General features: G+C 40.1%; 1 protein-coding gene across 2 annotated transcripts in view; it reads left to right on the top strand.

The window, feature by feature from the left end:
- The window catches only part of OLFM3 (olfactomedin 3), a 624,029-nt gene that overhangs the window by 281,732 nt on the left and 315,878 nt on the right, over positions 1 to 26,419 (top strand). The window contains exon 1 of one of the 2 annotated variants that reach the window (XM_078659257.1): positions 352 to 477. The exons of the other annotated variant lie outside the window; for it this stretch is intronic. Within the exon in view, the coding sequence (XP_078515383.1) occupies positions 352 to 477 (126 nt within the window). Of the gene's footprint in view, positions 1 to 351; positions 478 to 26,419 lie in introns of those variants that run through there. 2 annotated transcript variants of the gene reach the window in all.

Genomic DNA, 26,419 nt, shown 5'->3' with positions numbered 1-26,419 from the left:
TCCCTAACAAATGTGATTTTACATAATAGCAAACACTTGAGTGGAACTATTCTGAGAACCACGGGGAATACATCCGGCGGATGCCAAATTACCCTCCTGTGCAATCCCTGAAACATGTCAAATTTCATTTAGAAAAAAAAAGTGCTTACAATTACGGAAGTAAAGCGGATCACTTATGCTGCGGCCAGCCTAATGTACTTTATTCCAAGGAGGGTGGGAAGCAGTGAGTCTGTGTATGGATGATTGAATCTGGGGAGGCAGCTCTGCTCGCGTGCTGCAGTCACGCCTCCCGCTGCCAGCGCGCGCTCGGACGATAATCAGTCATGATGAGACATCATTAGCTGCACAGCAATGAGTCCGCTGCTCAAGCTGGGTGCTGTCCTGAGTACCATGGCCATGATCTCCAACTGGATGTCCCAAACTCTCCCTTCACTGGTGGGACTCAACCGCACCCGGCTGTCTTCCTCCGAGTCTCTTGTAAGTAGATGTTGTCTTTCCTCCTCTCACAGCTTGACCTAGTTTTAGTTGTCGTTCTGTTAATCTGCAGTGCAGGTACAATATCGTCACGCTTGCGCAAACTTTCTAATTGCATGTGTCTGTTTTGTACAAAAACTGGCAATTGTCTGGAGGGACAAAGAGGCACAGATTTTCATAAAATATGTCAGGGATGTTTCTCTTAAGAGTCATGCATTTTTCAGTGCCATTTACCCAAACGGCAGGCAGATGTGCTGCTTCTGAGAACTAGTTTTCGCTAGAAGATGGTATTCTAAACTGGCTTCCCTCCCTGGTGTGCTTATTTTTTTCCGAAATTAATTAACATATCATTGTGACGTTTGAAAATAAAATGTAAAGTTGGAGGAAACGTATCGGCATTTAAGTATGCGAATCAGTACAGTGTATTCAGCAAGACTGAATTAAGTCGTCGACAACAGGCAGGTGAACTTTGTCTTCATTGCCCTTATGGAGTCGTCCAGAAATGAGCCACGGGTCACCTTTATTAGTCAATTCTGTTATGGATTTCTGTCACAATTCCAAAAACCCCAAAACCTGGAGACTCATCCCAGTTTTTAAAAATTGACGGTTAAATGCTGTATTATGACAGGAAAATATTGTTCTTTTCTATCGTTCTTTAAGTGCGGACAGAATCCTAAACTTTACTCAACGACGTAGACGCAGTGGCACAGCTAAACTATAACTACCTTAGAAATTCACACTTTATGGTGAACTTCACGAAGAGACCCACGCAGTGCTCGAGCAGCAGGCATCAGTCAGGTATGAACAAGTGATGCCTTTGGTGATGTAGGGTAAGGAGAAGAGATCAGCCTCAAATTGTTGCTTGCTTTTGACAAAAAATAATAGAGAGGCCCCTGATAAATTGCCTTATATTCAAAGCAGTAAATACTAAGCACGTTTGACGTGTTGGAGTATCTTCGATGCTGGCAGTACATTGCTTGTTGCTGTATAGTTTCCATTTATTGTGAATCTGTCGTACCTTTGTCTATGCCTGCAACTGATCCATCAAGTTTTTTTGTTGCATTTATAGTCATGAACCATGTCCTACTTTCTGCACAGATTGACCAGTTGAATGTAATGCAACAACATAGTTTCTATAGGCGGCGAGCTTTCAGGTGCCTCTTGTTCACAATAAAGATGGTGTGCATATGCTGCCAGTTGAGTCTGTAGAATATAATTTTTGGGGGCATACAAAGGACCATAGATATAACTGGTGGGGCCGCCTACAAAAGTAAATCATAAAGTGCGTGTTTGTGTGCATGTGTATATATGTTTGTTTAACATTTTTGAATCTGACTTGTATATGTGTACTTGTATTTCTAAATATACCTTTACAGAGATATACATGAATACAAAGTCAGATTTAGCCATTTTAAGCAAAATAACGCTGCTTTGGAGTTAAAGGCAGCTGGGCATTTGAATGAGTGCAGCAAAGTGTGATGTTTCATTTTCTGGGTCACCCTAGGCCTGGGCGAAATTTAAATTACGGCAGAGTAATTAGAGTAATTTTAGTAATTAAGCATTACTCTTGTGATATGAAAGTACGAAAATTACGCTTTGTGCATGAAGCTTAATTACGAGTTTGGTTTTATTTAACGCAACGGATGCATTTAATAAACTAACATTCATTTAATGTTGACAGGTCAAACCTGCTGGAATTTAACAGGGGAAAATATACAGTATTTACCATATCACACGGTTTTTGGTGTGTTAAATACCGAAATCTGCAAATTATTTCGCATATACTCATATTAGGTGCTATGTATCTCAGCCAATAAGTAACATACCCCATGGTATTGTTATCTGTCAGGGGTGCTAAATAATGCCTCAACTCGTAATCAGCCCCTCAGTGCTATTTTCTTAGCACAAAATGCACCCTTATGCCCATTATGGATACAAACAGTGCATTATGCACTAAGAAAATTGTGTGAAATGCTAAATTACTCTTTTCACATAATTAGCATAATTACAAGTAATTTTGCTGTAATTATGAGTAATTACGCTAGAGACAATAACACCATTTATACCGATCCCCAGTCACCTCCTGGCACATTTAATGGCTGTGGTGTTGGTGCCCATGGGGCAACTAAGACAAATGGAGCTTGGGCACGGGCCCCACCTGGTCCTCCTGTAGAGATACCAGTGTATGCTATTTCTACTTTCACACGCAGAGTGAGATAGGAATTAAGAGAAGGAGCGGTCGGTAGTAGGTGTTCCTGCAGGGCGGTGACGTGGGGAGGTGGAGGGGCAGGGTGGGGGTAGTAATCTATGGATTACGGACTTTAACAGGTAAGTAAACATAAAAATAAATAAAACGAATTTAATTGCGTGCACTGCATTACAAAATGCGATGCAGTGTACACAATGAAATTCGTTTTATTTATTTATATGTCTACTTACCTGTAAAGCTCCGTAATCCATAGATTACTACCCCCCACCCTGCCTCTCCCCCTCCCCACGTCACCGCCCTGCAGGAACACCTACTACCGACCGCTGCTGATTAAGAGGTTACTAAATTGTGGAATTGTATCAACATTGTACAGTCAGGCAGCCATGTTTTCTCTGAAGACACCCACTTATGGGTTTCCGCCAGCTCAGTGTCTTTCAGGAGAACAAATACATTATTTGACTGAGTTGCTTTCCATAGACATCTGAATAAAAAACATTCTCTAATTTATTCATGGGTTACCTATGACATGTTTCCAGGTGCTATAGCAAATAGTGCAGCCTTTCAAAAGTCTTTTTTTACCACAATTTCTTTTGTGTACGGTGGGGTCGATATCATATAATTATATTGAACCAGAATTAACTTTTTTGAAAGTTCTGCGTTCTGGAAGGACGTGCAGATGAGGTTGTGTACAAAGAGGATAAGATTACTCGCTTGCTGCCACAGAGTAAAGCCACACACTAATGTATGTATGTATTTATGCTTGAGTGACGCTTGAGCAGTTAGTTAACAGTTTGACAATGTTGTATTTTTTTCTGAGAAAGCAGAAACTTCAGCATTGTGTCTAGACTGTGTTATTTTCATTCACAATGAATACAGAAAGAGGTTTTGAAATTAGTAGGTTGGTTGTTGTGTGCCAGATTGTAACTGACTCCCTCTCTAGAAAATTAGCTCTTGAGTTATCCAGAGTGCTCTACTGGGATGAAACACGCATAATTTAGTTCTGTAGGAGACCTGTGTTAATGTGTTCGTTGTAGGAACAGTTTTAGATGCTCCAAAAGATGTTTTCAGTTGAATCCCACTGGTCTCAAGGAGGGTACCTATATGGGTGTTAGCCAAAATACTTAAGTAAACGCAAGGCAAACCTGCGAATTTCGGCTGACAATCATGCAGATAGCAGGTGACTCCCTTCTATGAGAACAATGAGAAACTTGAACATATATTAGTTTCTCCTAGGGAAGAGAGATTCGCTTAAACCACATTTTTGTTAACTTTCTCAACCGTGCTGCCACCTTTCTCCTTAGATAAATAATAAATTGCAAGCAAAGGTTGATGTTACTTGGACTTGAACAGACACGAAATATTACCATTCTTCTGGGATTTCAGAAATACCAATAAGCACGCGCATAGTTCACACTGAACTTCATTGTATATTATTTGTCCTCAAACATAAACTTAGTGATTATACCGAAGGCCTGTCTAAACTTTAATATAGGGTTGCTCAATTAACCCAACCTTTGTCAGTAGCATTCTAGTCTATGATTGCTTTGAAGTAGTGATTATTCATGAGTTAGGCCCTGATTCAATGTCGTCCACTAAATCAAGCGCTTAATTCTGAATTTGAGGAGCAAGCAGGTATACACGACCAGAGTAATTTATTCCAACTCACAGCAAACCTACACTGAACAGGCCTTTGGTTTCGAGCCACAGATACATCTACTGGGCGTTACACTGTGGTTCCTACAAGCTACATAACTGCATTATCAGAAAGAGACTGAGCACACATACTTTGCAAAAAGAGTCAGAGCAGCCTATTACCCTGCAGGAAAAGCATGGACAAGTGCTTTGGAAAAATAAAGTCCATCAAGGCTTTAAATCTTCTCAAACAAAACCAAAAAAGATGGCATTTTATGTCTTCTCATTGAATTATTGGCTAATGACCTCTTTGCCCATTGTAAAGTATCCCTGCTGAAAAATTCCTGTGAACCATAACTAAAATTAATTTGGAAGGAAACGAGTAAAAAAATACGCCACCTGCCTTATATCAGAATATTTGAATAATAGCTTCATTATAAGCCACATTTCTTCTCATAAAATTATCCCCAGATAGCCGTTTTCCAGTAATGGCCAGATGTGATCATTTCCTCAGTAGAAACATTCAATGAGGTGGAACTAGAAAAGCAATGAGTTCTTGTGTGAGAAGCATGTTCGCGAAAGGAACGCTGCTTTTCATACTGCTATGCCCGGATTACAATATGATTCACCAGATATACTTTCTGAAATTTCTAAGAATTGTCTAAATCAGAGATTATAAAGCTGCCATAATCTACCCCATCCACTGTGCCCGATGAAGGATACTCGATCTTCTATGAAATGTCCATCAGAGAAGACTGGAAGGCTACATAGTCTGGCAGCAGATTCTGAAAAATTAGGCAGCCAGAAGGTACCTGATATTACGAACACATAAACCTTTTAAACAGCCTTGAACAAGCTATATTATTCCCTTGTGGATGCGAGGATAACGTTGTAAGTCCTCTGAACGTTCTACAAGACTTGTAGAAAAGACCAGGACAGTAACAAATCCTTTCACAGAATCCTCCACTTTACAAAAAAAAAACCACCATCAGTCATTCAAAACGCCAAAAACATAGGAGATCATTGGAAATCCTGAGTCCCAACTGTAGAAGTCAATGAATCCAAGAGTGAGGGCAACACCTGATTACATGTGATTGATAAAAGGCCTCACAACGGTATTGAACCAGAAAGCATAAAATATGACTCTGCAAGGAGGCTCTCAACACTGAATGGATTCATCATCAACACAACACTCAGACTCTTACATAAAGCATACTAAAGTAGCCACAAGGCGGAGTACAGCACAGTATAAAACTAGAAATAATATATAATCACATTAATAAATCCATGGTTACTATCCATTAGAGTAAACAAGTCAAAAAGCACCACCATTGGGGACCATTGTAGGTCAGGAAAAGCATCCTTCTGGCTATAAGCCAGGGTTTAATTTGGGGTTACTAAATGTGACCAGGGATCACTGATACTGATCCCTAGTTGTATAGTCTCCCCAGACTTCCTTCTGGGCAAAAAAACATGTCGGAAGACTTTAGAAGTAAACAAAACCTAACATTCAGGACACCGTACCAGGCAGTGTTCATTATTAATATTCAAGAAAGAAATGCTGGCGGGCGGTGGGGAAAACAAGGGGGGATTATTCAAAGTGAAAAAAGCCCAGTTTCAGTTACAGTGTGCTGCACAATATTCATCTATGTATAGCATGCTTTCTTGTTCTACTAGTAGAAACCTTTAGTTCCATTGGTATTTTCAAAATGTTCAGTGCATTGATCGGCAGACTTAATTGGTATACATTATAATTGGTATAAATTCCCACACTGTAAGTCTAAAATATATTAGCGGCCTGCAACTTGCATCCTTTTATTCACGTTGTCGTCAAATTATAAGAAAAACCAAGAAATCAGTCAGTCAAGTGTATCATGTTTGTTAAAATGTGTACATAATTCAACCAAACACGGATGCAGAAACAAGAATAGAAGTTGAGCTGCTACACCACGACAGCTAACGCAATATCCTGACCAATAAGAATGACTTGATTTGGAACAGCCAACCAGTAGCAGTGTAAAGAAAGCATTTGTCTTGGTAGGCCACTGCAACCCAGTGGGTTCCTCTCTGGATTTTCCCTCTAGATTTTATGTTACTCTGCCCCATGGAGGCATTCCATTGTGAGTATGAATGTTCCCACTCATCCACCTATGAATATTGCCACATTGCCAAATTTACCATGAGTGGTAGACCTTGGAATTTTTCAAAATGCCACACCTTCCTAGGAGAGGTGTAACAAGTAGAAATATCTTTTTTTTACCTGTTTTTTCATGTTTCGCCTTCACAAAATGGATCACTGCAGAATAATATTTGTTTTTTTTTCCCATTGTTACTCTACTTGTTTGATTCTTAGCACCCAACTTCTTTCAAACTTTTCCTAATCTGAATCAGGGGCACATTTTTTTTAACGTTTTGACAATTTTGGCTTAAGAAGTTTGGGTTGGAAACTAGAGTTAGAGAGACATGTAGTGATATAAATAATAATTGTTGGCAGACTGGGCAGTGAATGGAGTGCTAGTGCTGAATTTTCCAAATTAGTTGGTAGCAAACATTTTTCTGCAAATATTAGTTTTCATAAAGGTTGATTCGGACAAAAAATGCTTTTAGAAATAAAACCAAATGTGAGCGTATCTAATTATAAGTCTGTAGCTGAAACACATGTATTCTGTCTTTTATTTGATAGTAGAGGATTTGCAACATCATTCTGATGGAAAAAGACCAGCAAGGCCGAACACCATCTAGATATGAATTAGATGTGCTTGCAGCATTTGTCTTTTCTTTTGGTGTTGGGAGTGAGTGATATGCAATGTATCTTTAATAAGTTATAGTGTTTGTTATTTGATTACTTTTAACACACACTTTTCAATAGCAGAGGTATGTCTTTAGTTGAAAGTGGTATGACCATCTCTAAGTACATGTAGCAAGTTTTTTAAATGAGCTTTCTGGATACCATTCACCCTTCCTTGTTGTAGTTCAGTGTGAGGCATGAGAGCGTATACTGCCCTTTCGGCCTGAGGGTCTTGAATATCAATAACTCCTGCAGAATACTGATGTAGGGGATGCCCACTTGAACTTAAATAGATCAATTTGTGACATATGTATGGAGACCCCATCCAGTTTGATGTGTTGCATGTGTTGGTGGAAGGAGAAACCAGCTAAGCTGTTTTCCTGCAGCTACATGGGGGAGGGGACAGAGTCTTCAAACCTGTGTTGCATCTGGCTAATTGTCTGATGGGGCTCCCAACGTCACATTGTCAGATTGTGGTATTATGGTTAAGAAGTACACGTCTTAGCATGTGAAATTCAATTAAAGCTACATTTTCCCAGTTATGTTTCAAACAAACATTTACCAAAGCCTCATTCATGGAAATGTACCTAGAAAACAGTTATGTACATGAGTGCATCTTAGAGGCACCAGCAGTGTTTTTGTGTTCAGTGACAGGTTTGGGGTAGATTAAGAGCACATTCTGTTTATTTGTATCAGTGTGATAATATATAAGTAGATATGGAGGTTTGCACATATTATTTACCTAAAACTCACAAGATGTTAATGTTTCCTTCTTCTCTTCATGTAATTATGTAGGGTGGGAAATAACACAGAATGCAGTTAAAATTAGAACATTTGTTTTGGTATGTTCAGTCTGTTTTTCATGTAAAATATTGACTTCATTGGGGAGTTTGAACTTAATTTAATTAATTCCATTTGTGACATAAACTTTCAAACTTTATTTAGTGCACATGCAACATTGTGGAAAGAGATTCTATATGACAGGTATTTACATTTGATGCTTTGAGATTCTGATCAACTTATTTTGACACATTGGTCAGCCCAGTCCATGCCACTTGAGCCACCTCCTACAAGGTGGTGTGTTGTGGCACACCTGGGATATTTGTGTGATATATGGGAGAGAGGGCAGATCTCTTCTAGAGTCACTCATTGGCAGGTACATCATTGAAGACTCATCAGAACTTTTAGCATAGAGATATCAGTTATGAGGCTTTTTTCATGATCCTTTAGGTTGCAGAAATAATGTCAAAAGTGAGATTGCTAGTGTCTCCTTCTAACCAGGACACTAGATACTTGGTTTGCAGGAGGGGGGGGAGGGAGGTGATGGCCTTCAAATACTCTTCATGTCTCCTGGTACCTTGCTCAAGCAGTTGAAATCTAACTCAAAGGAGGTTGTGTGAAACATTAGATTGGCTATACCATGACCCAAATATTACGATAAAGAGAAAATATTCAACCTGATTTGTTTTAGCATAAAAGACAAACAATAATTATGCATTTTAAACGTAGGATAAGGATGAGCATTGAACTCAATCTGTATGCAAACAGTGTGGCTAAGAAATAGTTGGTAAGGCATACACGTCTATTAATTGGGTTTCTCTTATATTTCAACTCTTTATTTCGTTGACACACCATCATGGTGACAGTGTTTATGTGAGTGTATCTATTTCTTAGTGGGTCTTTGTGCTATCACACTCCATTGGTTGAATATTGATTTGTAGATGTATCAATGGCTTTCTTGGATTTTTTGAAGGAGACTATAGAATTCTTTGTCGTGGGACATTTGTTTTTTATTTCTCTTGCTATATTCACATCTAGTTAGTCTGTTTAGCTTCATATTTTCAGGGTATTCTAGGGTGTGTTGTGGGGCTGCACTCTGGTCTTTCTGGTTATGAGAGCAACAGATTGATTGTTTACAGCAGTGCTGCATTTGTGGGCATGCAAGAGAAACGCCAATAAAAAGAATGAGATAAAATCTAAGGGGTATATTATCAAGGGGTTTTATCTCCGCTTTTTTGGCTTTAAAAGCCAAGCAAGCGGAGATAAAATTATCTCCCTATTACCAAGCTGTCGCTAACACCAGTTAGCGACAGCTAATAGGAGATAGCGACCATCATGGGCCCCACTTTGCATGTCAGTGATATTTATCACTAATGATATGTAAAGTGGGCGTGCCAAGATGTTAGCGACTGGAAACAGTCGCTAACATCGCTATCTCCTATTACCAACTTTTGGAGATATTTGCGCTAAGGGCGAATATCTCCAAAAGCTAACACCTGCCCTGAGCAGTTCTTAGCCATGTTATCCAATGGGAGGTGGATAACATGGCTAAGAGCATTTGCTCGATAATGCATGAATATCGCTGACTTTTCAGCGATATTCATGCATTGCGGGCGTTTTTTATCGCATTTGCGATAAACCTTGCTAATAGCAAGGTTTATCTGCGATAAAAATCGCCGATGTGCGGCGATAATTTTTGTCTCTAAACAAGTTAGAGACAAAAATTATCGCTAGTTGTTGATAATATACCCCTAAGTTACTTAGAATGGTGTGGCATGATCTTTAGTTGGTGCAGAAATACTCATTTACAGAAATGATCATTGAGAGTGAGCTAAGTAATTGAAAATGAAGGTTGTAGTTGAAAATTATGACATCAACTCCATGCTTCTCTATATGTGTGGACACATGCATCAAGTGGATGAACCCCCTATCTATTAAAATGATAGACACGTGACTGAAGGTTTGTTGTGTCACCTTGTTGGTCTCCTTGTGTGGTTATCCACGTTTAGGAATCTAAATTATTGTAGAAAAACAGGTGAGGTGTAAAGACTCAGCACTTGCAATAGCTGACTGTGAAGAATCTTAGAAGGTGATGGTATGTAGGATTACAGCAGATTAAAGGTGCAAATTCCCTAAACTCCAATCAACCACAAAACATGCTTCCTCAGTGTCATCTTCTTGAAACATAAGCATTGTTTTATGACACTAGTTGAAAAGGAAGAACAGATATTGAATGTTATACCTTTCATAGAAATATGTGACAGTTTATGCCTGCAGCATATAATTGTGGCCCTAATCAGCATCCCAGGGTGCCAAAAAGTAGATTAATATTTAGCTCAATAAATACACTCTGGTAAGGTCACAACACTGTTCAATGAGAAAGCCTGCTCCCAGGATGGTAGCTATGTCATTTGTGAATGCAATACCCAACAGCAATGTGTGCTAAGGTCAAGCAAAAGCAAACATTTTAAAGTCAAGAAAATAACAAATTAAACGTATTCTTTCTTTAATTTTCTAATTGGGGCCTCACCAAAAATGACTAGTGGTCAGGGTGTGCGCATGGTGTCCCCTTAAGTGCTCAGCATCCTCCAATGTTGGCCTTAACATAATTTCTTCTTTTGCAGCCAGCCACTTTAGAAGCCCATGTAGCACCTTTTTGTAATGCTAATTTCTTAAAAACTACTAAACAGATTAAAAGAAAACCAAGCAAAGCACTACTCTGAGTAAAGTTCTAGTTTCATGCCAAGTTATCTGTAATTTAATTGAACTTTATTTCTGTGTGCATAATGTACATGACTATATATACACATTTAATGTATATACATACACACACAGAAGGAGTAAAAAATTAGGTATTAAGGGGCAACTGGAAAACCACAGATGACTGTAGTGGTGCGTAGAGAGAGAGATATTGGTGGTTAGGGGAAAGGGACGAGAGTGGGCAGTTAACACCTTGCATGTTCATGACGAGCTCAACGTTCCACGAAAACGGGTGCGGCCGTGACGAGCTTAGCTCGTCATGAGCACAGGAGCACTGTGCCTCATGACGAGCTGAGCTTGTCATGGACATGGGGGCGCTGTGCGTGCCCCCCGCCCCCCAGCACAGCGGGGGAATTACCCCCGCAGCGAAGGGGTTAACAGAGAAGGAGGGAGAGAGGAATGAGCAGGGCATACTCTCCAATCAAGTGGTAAATCACAACTGCCACTCAAAAAAGCAAAAAGAATAATAGTTCCCTCGTTCCATCAACAGTGGAAGGATACAGTCAAAAATCAGAGTGAGATCTAAATGCTCCAGGGGCAGAACAAATACAAGAGTAGATTGGAATGCCTTTCAAGCGAAAACCCATTGAAAGTAAAAGTTAACGTATGGTTACGGTGCTGTCTGGGACAGATTGATGCTGTCTGCAGCGAGACTGCAAAATCGTGTTTGCTCTTTGCCTAGATGTGCAATATTTGATTGCAGTAACATTTTGCTTATTTTCCCACTGCTAATATGGGCTCAAGCCATGTTGTTGCAATACTCTTGGTTCTAATATATTTATATAATGTTATTATCCCAAATTGTTCCAAGTCATATCTATTTCTTTATGTAAGATGTGATGCTAATTGGTTGGATGTCAGAACACCTTCTACAGAAAGATCGTTTGACATATTATTGTGTCCCAAATAGCATTTATAAAATGTTGCCTGACTGGTCTTAGATTTTACATTATTATCTTCAGCAAAGTAATACTATTTTTGTAATTTACGTTTTATGTGGGATACATATTTACTTTGGATAACTAATTAATTAATTAAGGTCATTTGTAAGGTTTGGCTGTTAAATTCAAGGTAAAGCGGCTCTCCTTGTTTATAGTCAAAACGATTCTGCATGTTAGTGCCTAAATTATCGTAAATGTCATCCTTAGTTTAATATTGTATCTTTGCAGAGGCTTATTCCAGAAGCTAGCATCACAGAGTAATGATTCAAGCACATGCAACATGTCATACATCAGGAAGGTTTCAATTCGATTTTCATTGAGTAGCATTGAGTACAATTAGATGCAATTACAATGCTGTTCCTAATTAGATCATAGCAGGAGCTGAAAAGATGTCGAAACATCACAAAAGGGAAAGTGTGAATGAGTTATGAAGCTGCTTTGATAAACGAGGAAAAAGAAAAATATGGATAATCAAAGCACAGTTGAAATTTGGTTGCTAGTTTAGGCTCAAAGCAAAATCAAATTGTATATTATTGTTTGAATTGGGCTTGTGTCAGATTGTAAAGGTGAGTTACTCTAACACCTTGGAGATGTAGCTCCTCAACGTTAACAATCCGACTTAGAAATAGATTCTTGCATTTGTTTTTTTTTATCACTTGCTAAGGAGAATCTGTAGTCAATCATTTTTCACAAGCTATGATCAGCGTGGAATGTAGAAATGACACATTATTATCCTTTCCAAAGGTAGCAATATGCAGAACTCATATCCTTTCCATCCCCTGGTATTCATACTGAAGCAATTTTGCCAGACATTGATAAATGATGTGACTGTTAGCGGTGCATACCTTCAGGTATTGAATTTCTGTTTGAAATTAGGTGATCTTCACTTCAAAAATATTGTGCAAACAAAAGAAAACATCTATAGATGATTGTTAGATTTGGGGGTCTCTAGTTGGCACAGGTAGGTACTTGTGACACACAGGGACCCTTGCTTCTAGTCAGGGAAAGGGGGTACACTCCTAAAATAACCCCTGCTCATCCCCTTGGTAGTTTGGCATGAGCAGACAGGGTTATCTCAGAGGCAGTGTGTAAAGCATTTGTGAACACATACAATAATCAAGTGACAACACTACAGATTGACACCACACAGGTTTTATATCAAAAATAAGTATTCTTTATGTAGACTTATCACAAGACCACAAACAACAACATTACACAATACTATACTTAAGATGGTAGTTTTAGCTTAGTTCTCTTTAGTTCTTAAAATGCAACACTTTGAGTCAATGTACTCTAAGATGCAACAAGCATGGCAACGAAAGTGTTGCAACGATGGAAATGCGGCAAAGATGTGGCGCAAAGAAATAAAGATGGCACTTTCTCCTTGATGCGACATGCTTCCCGCTGAGGGGGTGGTGTCTGCAGCAACGTTGATCCTCTCCCCCAGCGATGCGAGATGCTTGACACGATGCGAGCCGTGACAGGCCCTGCAGCACGCTTCCCAGTGATGCGTCAGCCTCTGGGGTAACGTCGATTCTCTCTCCTGGAGATGCAAGTTGCTTCCACAACAATGCGAGCCACGACAGGCCCTGTGACACTCCTCCCGGTGATACGGCGGAGTCTGCGGGGACGTCGATCCTCTTCTCCGGCGATGAGCCGTGACAGGCCCTGCGACACGCTTCTCGGAGATGCTGCGGCATCTGATGCGTCATCAATCCTCTACTCCTGTTACATGCTTCACGGTGATGCGCCGGCATCTGCAGTGACGTCGATCCTCTCCTCCGGCGATGCAACACGCTTCGTGCTGCGAATCGGCAGTGGCGGTTCTGCGACACACTTCTCGATCTTGAGTCGCGCTTCCAGCTCCTTGCGACACGCAAGTCCCCAAAAAGTCCAACACAACTGTAGGCACTTCAGGAGGTCTCTTGAGGAGCTGGTGGGTGAAGTCTGTTGTCCCTGAGACTTCACCAGGAGGCATGCTCTGTTCCAAGCCCTTGGAGATCCTTACACAAGTTGATGAAAGTACACACAAAGTTCCTCTCACCTTTCTTTGGAAGTCAGGCAACCACTGCAGGCCAATCCCCCAGGCAGCACTTCAGCTTAGGGATAGTCTCTCCTCAGTTCTTTAGGTTCCTCTCCTCAGCAAAGGTTTCTTCTTGTAGTCCAAAAGGGATCTAAATTCTTGGGATCAGGAACCCATTATTTAAACCCCAAAATCCTTTGTCCTCTGAGGGCAGAGGGGCCTTTGCCCAGTCCAAACCAGTTCTGGAACACTCTGTGTACATGACTCCTTCTTTCCTTTCACAGTGCAGGGCAGAAACATAAGACACACCACAGGAAGTGGAGCCAGCATTGTGGAGGGAAAGCACAGCCCTGGGGCACTTTGTTGACATGATTTCTTCTCTTATTTCACAGTGCAGGGCAGAGACATCAGCAGTACCCCAGGAGATGGAGCCGGCATTGTGGAGGGAAGGCACAGCCCTGGAGCACTCTGTGGACATGACTCCCTTTCTCCTTTCACAGTGCAGGACAGAGACATCAGACGCACCACAGGGGGTGGAGCCAGCACTGTGGGGGGCATGCACAGTCCTATTCAGGTCCCAGGTGCAACTCCTCCCACCCATCTAGATGCAGATCTGTCTATTCACCACTGGGCTGACTCATTCTGTCTCCTGGAATCCCCAAGCCCTGTCACTCAAACTCCAGACAAGGAATACACAACCTAGCAGAGGCAGGCCTGGATAGTTAGACAAGAAAATACATACTTTCTAAAAGTGGTATTTTCAAACACAGAATGTTAAAATCAACTTCACTAAACTATGTATTTTATCATTCTAGGTTCAGGCATACTGAACTCGAATTTCTACCATGTTCTCTGAGTCAGTTAGGATTATAAAATCTAATAATCTAACTGCCCATTCTGGCCTATGGAGAACAGGTAGCCTTGCAATAGTGAAAAACGAAAATGGCTGTAATTCACTATTAGGACATGCGACACACACCAGGGCATGTCCTACCTTATACTTAAAATGCACACTGCCCTTGCGCCTACCATAGGGGTGTCTGATATGAAGAAAAGGGAAGGTTTAGGGACTGGCAAGTGGGTGCACTTGCCTAGTCAGCATGGCAGTACCAGACTGCACAAAGGCTCTGCAATTGCAGGCCTTAGACGCTCTTTTACAGGTTGCTTCTGTGGGTGGCACAGCCCACTAGTAGCATTTGGTTTACAAGCCCCGGGCACACTCAGGGGTCTGACAAGTAAACCAAACAAGCCAATCATGGAAGCACTAATCCATACATCAATTTACAATAGGGAGAGCATATGCTCTTTAGCACTGATCAGCAGTGGCAAAGTGCCCAGAGTCAGAAAACCAAAAAAAACAGGTCAGACAAATACAGGAGGAAGGCAGAAAGTTCAGGGATGACCCTGCAAAAAGGGCCAAGTCCAACAATGAGTTAAAATTTAGACCGGCATTCCAAAGCAAGAGACCTGTAGAAAAGGGGTTGTGGAGGACTTGAATCTGTTCCAAAGCCTCTAGTTATAGACAAAAACAACCTATATGTCCAAGAGTGTCAATAATGCAAAAATGGTACATGCAACATGTTGCACATCATAAGAGATTAAGTAAAGGAAAACGTACGTTTTTAAGATTATATGTAACCTTACTTTTGGAAATATGAGAGCCCATGCACCAAAGCAAGGAATTGCATTTCCTAAATAGCGAATTTTAAGGAATTGCTATTAAGGACTTGTAATTCCTTATGCATGTAGGAAATGCTAAAGAAATTGTGATTCCTACACGTTCCCTTTTAGTGAATAGCAAATTGTGATTCGCTATTATAGAAGGCATTTCCATTCCTATGGACCTAGAGGCAATTTGCCATTACCATAGGTAATCAAAAAATTGCAATGCACAAAAGATGTAGCAGCGGACCTTGCAGTGCTGCACCTAAAACCCAGTTCCAAAGAGTTTTTTGTAAGTTTCTGTGCAGCTACCCTCGACGTCAGCTGCTAATTGGCGTCGCTGTGTTATCCAGATCACAGGTACTTTGTTAGGCTCGTATGGGGGCACACAGAAAAGAAGTCCAAGAAAAAACTGTTAATTTTGAATATATGAAAAGTTTCTTTATTTGGTATTATTCATTCTTTTAAAAGCAGTCACAGTGCAATTTGCAACAGAATCAGCCAACGCGTTTCACTCCCTACCAAGGAGTTTCTTCAGGGTGAGTAATGTTTAAACTGGTAGCGCATGCTCAGATCCTCAATAGTCGTAAAGAAAGTTCCTTGCCTCCTTGCTTGGATCCCTAGTTATCCTGTTGGTTCGGTAGTGCTGTGTATAAGTACTTAAATTCCACCTTAAATTGTTCGTGGACCTCAGCAGAACCTCACAGTATAATTGTGAAAAATCCCCTATTGGTGACGTGTCACGCTCCGATGATTGAGATTCCGGTGAAGGAAACCTTATTCATTCCTTCTTCCACATTCAAGTATTGGTTCAAAAGTAGTGAACCTAATAGAGTTTCCTCGTCCGCATCAAAGTAACGGCATGGATGGTCCCAAGGTGTAATCAAAAAATTGCGCATGGGTGCCAGGGGGGCAGAAGGCACCCTGATGTACCCCCAAAATTGGTGTGTGTGCACATGTGGCGCACACATATGCCCCAAGGTCTTGCGTGTGCTCCACATGGCACTTTTTTTGCAAATTTCCATCAACTTGCAGTTGATGGTAATTAGCTTTTCCTAAATGTGAAGTTGCATTTAGGAAAGGCTTGTTGCATCCCAAATAGACAATCGCAATTTGCGATTCCCTAAAATCATTCGCAATTTAGGTAATCACAATTAATTGCGATTACCTATTTTGCAAATGCAATGCCTTTGATGCATCTGAAAAGGCATTTTACCAGTAGCAAACCGGACGATTCTGCAAATCAGCCAGTTTGCTACCAGTAAAATGTGTGATGCATGTGGCCCATGGTGATTTTCACCTGCAAAGTTAACATTTCACTCATTCCTAATAAACATGTTGGTATGTAAATAATATAGGATCTATGTAACATATACATTTCTTAGCTTGCTCTATGTGACAATTCTTATTCAGATTGTGTTATTTTCAAGGGCATAATGCACACATTCTGAGGCTTTTAAGTGCAATATATAGGCATATATAAGTGGTAATTTAAAGTCAATGATACTAACGGCCACATGCATCAAACGATTTTGGAGTCGCAAACGGTGCGAATCGGAAATTTTGGCCGTTTGCGATTCCAAAACCACTTTTTGGTATGCATGAAACAAACCGCAATTTTTTGCAATTCCTAAAAATGCGATTGCATTTAGGGAATCGCATTTTTGAAAGTGTCCTGTTACACACACACTTGTTCTTTGGACATGTTTGTTTGAAACTTGCACTTAAAAAAACATTTCAAGGGTGCAGGGGGGGTCCTTTGGACCCCCCTCAGCACCCTTGAAATGCATCAACAAATTAAGATTCGCAAAAAAAAATTGCAAAAAGGCATTGATTCCTATGGGCCTCTAGGCCCATAGGAATCAATGTAATGCCATTCCTTAATTGCGATTCGCAATTAAGGAATCGCAAATACCGAAAATTAAGAAATCCCAAAAACTTTTAAGATTTCTTGATGCATAGGATTTTGCAATTCCTAAATTGCCATTCCTTAATTTTCGCAATTTAGGAATCGCAAAATCCTACAATGATGCATGTGGCCGTTAGTCATTTATTTTGTTGGACAAAGCAGTAAAAAAGCAATACATATTAGTAATCCTTTATAAGCAGTAGGCAAATTAAAATAAACACGATAGAAAAAGGAGTTTAAATATACCTTCTCTGACCAGGGTTAGCTATACACATCCATCCAAATAAAAAAATTAATCACTACCGGTGACATCCCTAATCATATCCTACCAGTATTTGACCCTGCAAACCTAAGAAACTATCATTGTTTTCTGTTACAACACTTTGTCCAGTCCACATTTGGCAATACAAAGGGCCTGATTTAGATTTTAGCACAGAGGTTACTCTGTCACAATGGTGACGGATATCTCGTCTATCAAAATGAAAATCCCATAATATCCTGTGGGATTTATATTTTGGCAGATAGGATATCCATCACCGTTGTGACAGAGTAACTTGTCTGCCAAAATCTAAATCAGGCCCTAAGTTTAGTGATTAAAATAGCCATAAGAGCCATTACTTATGATTTGGATGTAACTGTTAGTTGAGTGGTAAGGATAACTTACATTATGATAAAAAAAACTTCAGAAATTCACTTAAAACAGCAAAGGTTAAAGTGACATTATAGTTATGAAAGCTACTAAGATTTCACCTTACATAAAAAAAGCTCTAGAAAATCACTGAAAAATACCAAGGTTAATGTGACGCTATAGTTAGACCTTATGATAATATAAAAGCAATTGTTTTTAAACAAAAAAACACTGATATTTATCAGTTATGTGTCAGGATGTAATACGTGAGGTCAAAAGCAGTGCATGCCAGCATGCAAGCTATAGTTTGCTCAGTAAATTATAACAGTTGAATTGCAATGTTTTTTTTTACAATACTTTTTAATTTGTCACACAGCCTAATTATTATGTCATTTTAATGCTTGTTTTTTCTATGATGTTCTACGGTTTATTTTAATATGTAAGCTACACTCTTAGTACTTTACCTAGCTCCCATACCTAAGTATACAGTCACTTTAAACTTTGTGGTTTTTTTTTCAATGAATAAATAAAACTATATTTAACACAATGATGTATCGGAAAGGCGATGCACTGGATGCAATATTATTGTTGATATCATCATCATATATCCTAGCATGGTCATCCTGGGGATGTCAGCAGATGTCCTTCTCTTGCTGTCAATAAACATTATGAGAGAGATATCCTGATCTCTATTTAGATGGAAGTGAAGTTGCACCAACTAAAGTGCAAAAAACAGGTGTGAAAAGGAACACCCCTGTCTGGCACCCAAGAAATGCTCAGAACAAAGCCTCATATTTACTAATCATGCAACTGGGTGTTTATGAAGAACACAAATAGATTCCATGTGGACCAATCACATCTCTGCATTACGGAACCATAGTCAGTATCAGGAGTGTATGTTGAATGTCGTCTCTGTGTGCAAGTAAAATTAGCAACTACATCAAAGACATATAAATATAAAATTGAGCTTCACTGATAAGTACCATGACATTGTAGAGATAGAAGACTTCATATTGTGAATATATATTGAGACATTTTCAATTACCTGATCACATGTAATGTGTGGTGTACTTTAATCAATGCAGCATATAACAATTATTCACAGGTATGCCCCTCTCCAAATTGCCAGTGTTGTCATGCCCCAACAAAACTCAAAAACACCAAACAAATAAAAAATGAACACTTTTAATACAGTGTCATCCTGCACATTACTTTGATTACTAAATATGATAACAGACTCACAGCCTCTTGTATAATCTGTATTGTCATAAATGATTACACTTGTTTTAGACTGAAACCTGTATCATTTAATGCAGTAGTTCCAATCTTCTACACAACTATTAAACTGGAATACATTTAAAATAAAGAGATATAAAGACCGTAAAAACAGTTGCATGATATATAATGGTCGTAAGCTTCATCATTATTTGGTAATTTCTGATACTATAAAAGGCTGCTTGTCTGCCTTGTGGCCAGTGCCATTTCAAAGAAAGAATGGTGGCTTGTTATCTTTTAGAAAAACAATTGAGAAGACCTATTTAAGGAAAGAAATTATTCATGTATATGTGTGGTTGTAGGTGAATGGCTTAGTTTTACCCAGTGGCTGAGGCTCAGCTTTACTGTAAAGAAATTAGGAAAGTATATATTGTAGCATTAATGCTGCATTATGCAAGCAAGATGATGATTTCCCAGAGTTAGTAGCCAGGGGCAAGGATGCAAGTTCAAGTTTGAAAGAGATACACCCAGATGCTTACCAATTTAAATGAAAAAACATTCAGTTGCCTTTTTAAATTAGCGAGTAATGCATTGGATAATTCAATCTTCAGAGTGTGCTTTTTGAGGGCATCCTGTTAAAAAGAGAGCCCTTTGCTAGCACAAAATAATATGTTGTCAAAAGCAGAAACATAAACCGAGATGTGATTTGTAGGCTACCCGTATTTTTCAAAACAATTATCTGTTTCACAGAGAACATTGACAGAGCTTTGTTAGGCAGCACACACTTAAGAGAGACACATGTTGTGACCTACCCTACTATTTTCTTTTCAACAACAATATCCATTGGTAATAGTGGCAATTGATTCTTTAGTTAACATACATCGTTAATAAAGTATGTTCTAGACTGCACCATCTATCTAATTTTCTCAATATAAAAAGAGAGGTTGTAGAGTTTGTGGGTTTTCTAGTACTGCAACAGATGTGAATTAGGCTCAAGAGTTACCAGAATTGAGTATGATTTTGTGTAACAACACAAAAGGACTGTCAATGGTCTGTACACCTTATGGGGGCAAAGAAAAATGTGACAGACTCTGTGTCTACCTGTAAAGTGTGTACAACAAAAAGGAAATGAATCCCATCAGCCCACCCATATGGCAGAGCTTCATCATCTGGGATAGAACCAAAGATGGTCCGGTTAGGGAGCCACAAACCTGTTGGAATTATGTGCTTCTCCAATCCCAAGGAACCACCAGTGATGGATCATACCAAAAATCAAATCAGTTTGGAATGGTGTGGGATGTTAAATTGCAGTGAGAAAAAATGTGTGCAAAAAGAATCAAAAAGTGAGATGTAAAATTGGCTACCATGATTTAAGGAAAACTTTATTAGGGAAAATCATGGTGTCAAAATTAAAATGAGTGTGAGACAGTTTGACACAATAACTGTCTATTAAGGATGGTATTTGGTCAACATGTTTCAGACATTGTAGGAAAGTTAAGCCTACCGGGCTTTCGTCAGGACCTCTTGAACACTACTACAAATAAACTTAACCTAAGCTTAGTGAAAAAAACAAAAATTAACACAAATAAATGATACCAAACATCCTACCGTACATTGGATTTTCCAGACGGGGGATGTCTGTTTCATAAAGTATTTAGGATTCTTTCCCAAAAATTCTTGGGAGAAAGCCTCACCTCTTCCTGGCCACTGCTCAGGGTTGGAGGCCCCGCTCTGTCCGTCGGTACCCCTGGACTGATCCTGAGCCGAGGGGGATCAGACGAAAGCCCGGCCATCTGTACTGGGACCAGCCTGTCCCGCAAAAAAGTGGTAAAAAACATTGCTGTCAAGGTAAATGCTGATTTATCCATGAAGGAACACATCTCGGCTATCTGTGGAACCTGTCTTACCACTATGCAATTACTGAAAAAAGTATTTTCTCTTCTTCCACCTACTTCTAAAAAAATCCTAGTTCAAGCCAATCACGGGTCTCCTTGATTACAGAAATGCTTTACTTGTAGCTGCCAATGACACTTTGCTATCTAAACTGCATGTGGTGCAGAAGGACGCAGCCAGATTAGTTTGCAAGCTTCCATCTGGCTCTTTTTCTGCTTCAATTCTAAACTCTGCATTGGCTACCTAGCAGGAAAAGGCTAATTTTCAAGCTGTGTTGCCTTACCCATGAATCCCTAAGTGGCAGCACTCCATCTTCCTTCCAAAAAAGGCTAACACTATCACTCGATCAGAATGCAGATCTGTACCTCTAAATGTGGCAGTATTTTTTTTTTTCTTATCTTGCCCCCCCCTCTACTGAAACAAACTTCCTCTACAAATCAGTTTGTGTACAAAGCATGGAAACATGGTTGTTTTACGTAGTTTTGATAAGTGCCAAGATATTCCGCCCGCGTATGATTAGCTGAGCTATATTGAGTGATGCTAGCATGACATAATATGATCCTATTACAATGCACATTCACTCTTAGAACGGGGCTAACTCCCTAGTCACAGTTGACTTTGTCTTTGACTTGGAACCTCTACAGCACTTTGCTGCCTTTCAGCTAGGTTTGCACTATAAAAAATACCACATACAAACATCCATACCATCTGTCAACATTCAAATAAAAACATAATGTATATGCGTCTTTAGGAGCCTGCAACATAGATGTTTGGTTTCAGTTGAGCTTTCTAAGCCGTATGACATCCATTTTGAAATATGGGACTAAATATACTGTACAGGGCAGGTGTAAAAGGCAAGATATCCTGCACTTTTACTGTTTCAGTATAATGGCCTAGGTATCAACGTGTTCAGAAGTTTCAGTCAGAACATCTGAAAGGGAGCCACAGGCAGCCATGCCAGTCCTAGACTAACATGTCCAGCAAAGCAGAATAAATGCACATCATTTAAGATCTAATCCCAGAAATCCCAAAACAAAGAGAACATCAGAACTGTAGAATGCAGAAGCCGTATCTTACAGTAGTGAACATTTTCCCTATCAATGTACACATATCCACAAAGTTCCAACTTCCCATAATGAGCAGATCACCAGTGCTCGCAAAAGCTTAACATTTTGCGTGCACAAAAAAATAAATATTACAACCAACTTCTTTTGTAGAATGTCTTGCACTATTCTGCATGGACGTGCAGTTCACTTAATCTGAATTAAGTTTTAGGCCCTAATTATGAGTGGTTTAGATGTTTCTGAGACTGGTGCGCAAAACCTTGTTGGCGCAGGGCTCTGAATTCTAACATTGTGCAGTATTACCAACCCTGGTAATTACCTGGTTAGATAAAGCCCAGCCTTACATTTTTGCAGGCGAAAGCTTCCACAATTTAAAAGGGGAAACATGAGTGGTGTGTACTGTGACATGTGGCTTTAGATGCGGCAACGCCAAAGTCCATGGGGCATATAACCAAGCAATAGCGAAAATTATCGCTATGCATGGTTAGCGGCTATAATATTATCGCCGTGCTCAGACGATTTTTACCGCTGAGATACCTTGATATTATCAAGGTTTATCTCAAAAGCGGTAAAAAACCTGCGAAATGCATGAATATCGCTTGAAAATCAGCGATATTCATGCATTACCATGACAATGCTCTTAGCCATGTTATCCACCTTTAATTGGATAACTGGCTAAGAACGGCTCTGGGCAGGCGTTAGCTTTTGGAGATAATCGCGCTTAGCGCGATTTTTTCCAAAAGTAGGTAATAGGAGATAGCGATGTTAGCGACTGTTTCCAGTCGCTAACATCTTGGCACGCCCACTTTGCATGTCATTAGCGATAATTATCGCTGACATGCAAATTGGGCCCCAAGATGATCGCTATCTCCTGCTAGCTGTCGCTAACTGGTGTTAGCGACAGCTCGGTAATAGGGCGATAAAATTATCGCCGCTTTAGCGGGAAAAATTCCCGCTAAAGCGGCGATAAGGCCCTTGGTAATATGCCCCCATATTATTCCCCCATAAGACAAAATAAGAAATATTATCGCATCAAACAAATTCAGAACTCTTGGGAGTCAGACTTTTTATTGGAGGCAAAATCATCCCCACACGGGTCACAGTCATGGCCCTATAGTGAAACAGGTGCACACCATGAGTGTGTTCTGTCTTTTTTCGTTCTGCGTTTGATGTAGAAATAAAAGCTTTCCAAATTCAAAACCAATCAGCACATCAGGCTGAAATATTTAGTCAGTAATGCAAAGGCTTCTATCCACTCCTTTACACGCATGCCAATATTTTCCCAGGATATGGAAGAATTTCTTTAAAAAAACAGAACTATATGACAAGATCTAGCAGGTAAAAAATAATAGGAAATAGTAGCTTGTGAAAAATATTTATTAGTGCAACCTTTAGGGAAATATTACCATTTTTACTAGGTTCGCTTTTTCATTTATTGAAACTTGGAGGTCTGCCAAAGTAGGATCTGCTTAACCGCATATATATAACAGGGGCCAGCGCTTGGCATGTCTCCTTTTTATTTGCTACCAGTAGGTCCCCTATCTTGGTCTGCTCTTGAAATAATAACCCTTAGGACATTTTTTACATTTTGTGTAAGTGAGATAACTATACTTAAAATGCAATTCACGACTACTAGCGAAGATCCTGTATATAATGTTCTCTCAGAGCCCTCATTTCATTTTTTTTTTCTCTTTTCGCACAAGTAATAAAAAGTACTGGCACTGCTGGGATGTGGCAATGATAAGCCGGCAAAGGAATGAGATGGAATATCTTACAGAGCGAGTGAGAGATGGCGGGAGCAGCAAATGAAGGAATAACATGGCAGATATATTCGTATACAATACCATTAGTGACCTTAGAACCCGTCAGTAATGGAAGACGGGGTAATGGTAGTTCTAAGGCATGGTCAAAGCGTGCCATTGCCCAGGGCCCCACCTCCCAAGGGGCCTCCCAGTGAAGTAAATATTATTTTTTATTAAACCTCTGTCAATTCTATTTCTGCCACCAAAACTCTCCATCTCTGCCTAAATGTACCCCTGTCTCCCTGTAGCTCTCCCGTGTCATCCCAAAAATTTTAGGGGGTCTCTGGCATAATGTTGGAGTCTCTTGATGTGTAGCTGTTTTGTGTGACCCTATTAAAGTTTAACATATATTTCAGAATTGTTTGGCATCAGGTCCGCTTGAATTAGCAGGAAATGGGTAATACGTTTAAATTTGTTCCGTACAAGGGCTTCCAGAAACATGTCTTGCACAGGGCCACAAAAATACCGTACCTGCCAATGCTCTGATGTGTCAAAAGGTAAAATTAGACGGATACAAATCTATCTGTGAAGAATTTATAGAACTCTGTGGACGAATCTCTACTCTGAGGGTTTCTCTCGGTCACTTTCCTCTGCCAAATGTTATGTTATGTTATGTTACCCATTTTTCTAGCGCACAGCTGCCCCAGCAAAGGGGCGTCCCGGCGCTGCAAAGGATCGAATAGCACACACTGCAGCAAAGGTCGTAACAGGAGTCACAAGACCAATCACTACACTGAGGGGAAGAGGAAAGTTTTGATGGCTTTCCTGAAGGAGAGCTGGCCGTTCATAGCACGAATATGTACAGGCATCGAATTCCATAACTTGGGGGCCAGACAGCGAAATGAACGCCCTCCTGCCCGGAAAAGTTTGATCCGAGGGACAATCACCAAGTGTTGCCCCAGCGAATGCAGCTGTCGAGGGGGGACATACGGGATCAAGAGGTCTCCCAAAAGCGCCTGGCTGGCAGCTTTTAAGATCTTAAAGGATATACATAGTGCTTTAAAATGGATCCACTTCTCCATCGGAAGACAGTGTAGCCCTCGAATAGTAGCCCCTGAGAGAGCGCAAACTGATATAAATGTATGAGTACATCACACTTACCTATAGTAAGCACAAGTCATGATGAGAAATGCCATGAGTGCTAATAGTATCTGAAATTATATTCTAAATGTATAGCTAATATAGAGATTTAAGTAGAAGTGGAACTAATACAGAAATGTGTGACATTATATGATTTTATTAGACGTGATTATTTTGAATCTATGTCGTGTAGCTGTTAACATATAAGATGGTCTGTGGTAAAACGCAGAACGTGGTAGGCCTCAGGGCCAGAGCTGGAGCTAAAAGGGAAGGTGTTTCTTTTCACGACACAGATTGTTTAACGTTTTTGGTCATTGCATTAATGGGCTATGATTTAGAGTAATGTTTTCTAAATAATAGAATAAGAGTTTTAACATGCTTTAATTAAATGAAGAAATAGAATGCTATAATCATAATGTGAAATATTGTAGGCCTGAAATGTTTTAGCAGTGATTTACACGTGCATGTCTGGGCTGAGAAATGTTGCAAGCCTTTTTAGAAGTCTATGAGAGTTGGGTTCTTGGCGGCAGATATCTGTCTGCAACAGGAAAGGGGGGATCCAATTATAAGTGAATGAATAGAGGTCTGTTCAGTAGACGGCCCAGACATGGAGGAGGGTTCTGGAATGTTTAAGGGGTATCAGCGGGCCGGAGAAGAGACTGAGAAGCAAGGTCAACTCTAACGTCTGAGGCCCAATACAAAGCATCATGGAAAAAGCCTGAAGTTGCACCACGTGAGAGGCGTTTCGCAAGGGGCGTCTCAAATGTTGTTGACTGTTTGTATTAGGGACAGCACCCCTGGGTGGAGTTAGAGCAGAGACCTGAGGACCCTTTAGAGAGCGGATGGGTAGGCAGTGAGGGGTCATGACTGGAGAACTTTAGGTTTTCACCAAGAGACTTAGAGTGGGTGACTTCCCTTGGGGGTCATTCATTGCTGACACCTTTGTTAGGTTGGGATTTGGTTAAGTAGGGATACCATCTAGAACAGGGTAGGGACGCCTAACCTGTGTTTGTTTTCCTCCAACCTAAATGAAGGAGAGATATGCGTCTATGCTTATAGCTTTGCTATTTTTAGAACTTGTGTTAGTGATTTCTGTTGCTCGTCTGAGGGCTTTCCGAGAGCACATGTATGTAATTGGACCTGTGTATCTCGTGAATCTCATTCTGAGATGCTTGTATTTGCAGCTCATTATATCTTTACAATAAACTTTTGAAACCTAGAAGTTGTCCGTGATCTTTGAGAGTAGAGTCCTTTCTTGGGTGAACTAATTTGCAGATAGGTGTACTGTTTCCTTCCAAGACAGGCAATAAAGGTTCAGTCGACCAGAACGAGGTTTGGATCAATAGATATAAGGTATCGATCAAAATCTCGCCCTTTCAGTTGGTAGCTATAGAGGATGGTTGCCTTCTTGAGGACGGTGACCTAGGCCAGGTTAGCTTACCCCAAGGCCCCTAGAAATCGATGATCGGAAGAACAGCCCGCAGATGAAGATCCGGATGACGTGAGACAGAAAAAGCAGCAGTATCAGAGAGAGTGAGTATAAAGGGTTATGCGTGTTA

The sequence above is a fragment of the Lissotriton helveticus genome, chromosome 1_1 (genome assembly GCF_964261635.1).
Source record: "Lissotriton helveticus chromosome 1_1, aLisHel1.1, whole genome shotgun sequence".
In the NCBI taxonomy this organism is placed as follows: Eukaryota; Metazoa; Chordata; class Amphibia; order Caudata; family Salamandridae; genus Lissotriton; species Lissotriton helveticus.
The sequence above is the reverse complement of the archived record's forward strand: the minus strand, read 5'-3'. Positions and strand labels throughout refer to the sequence as shown.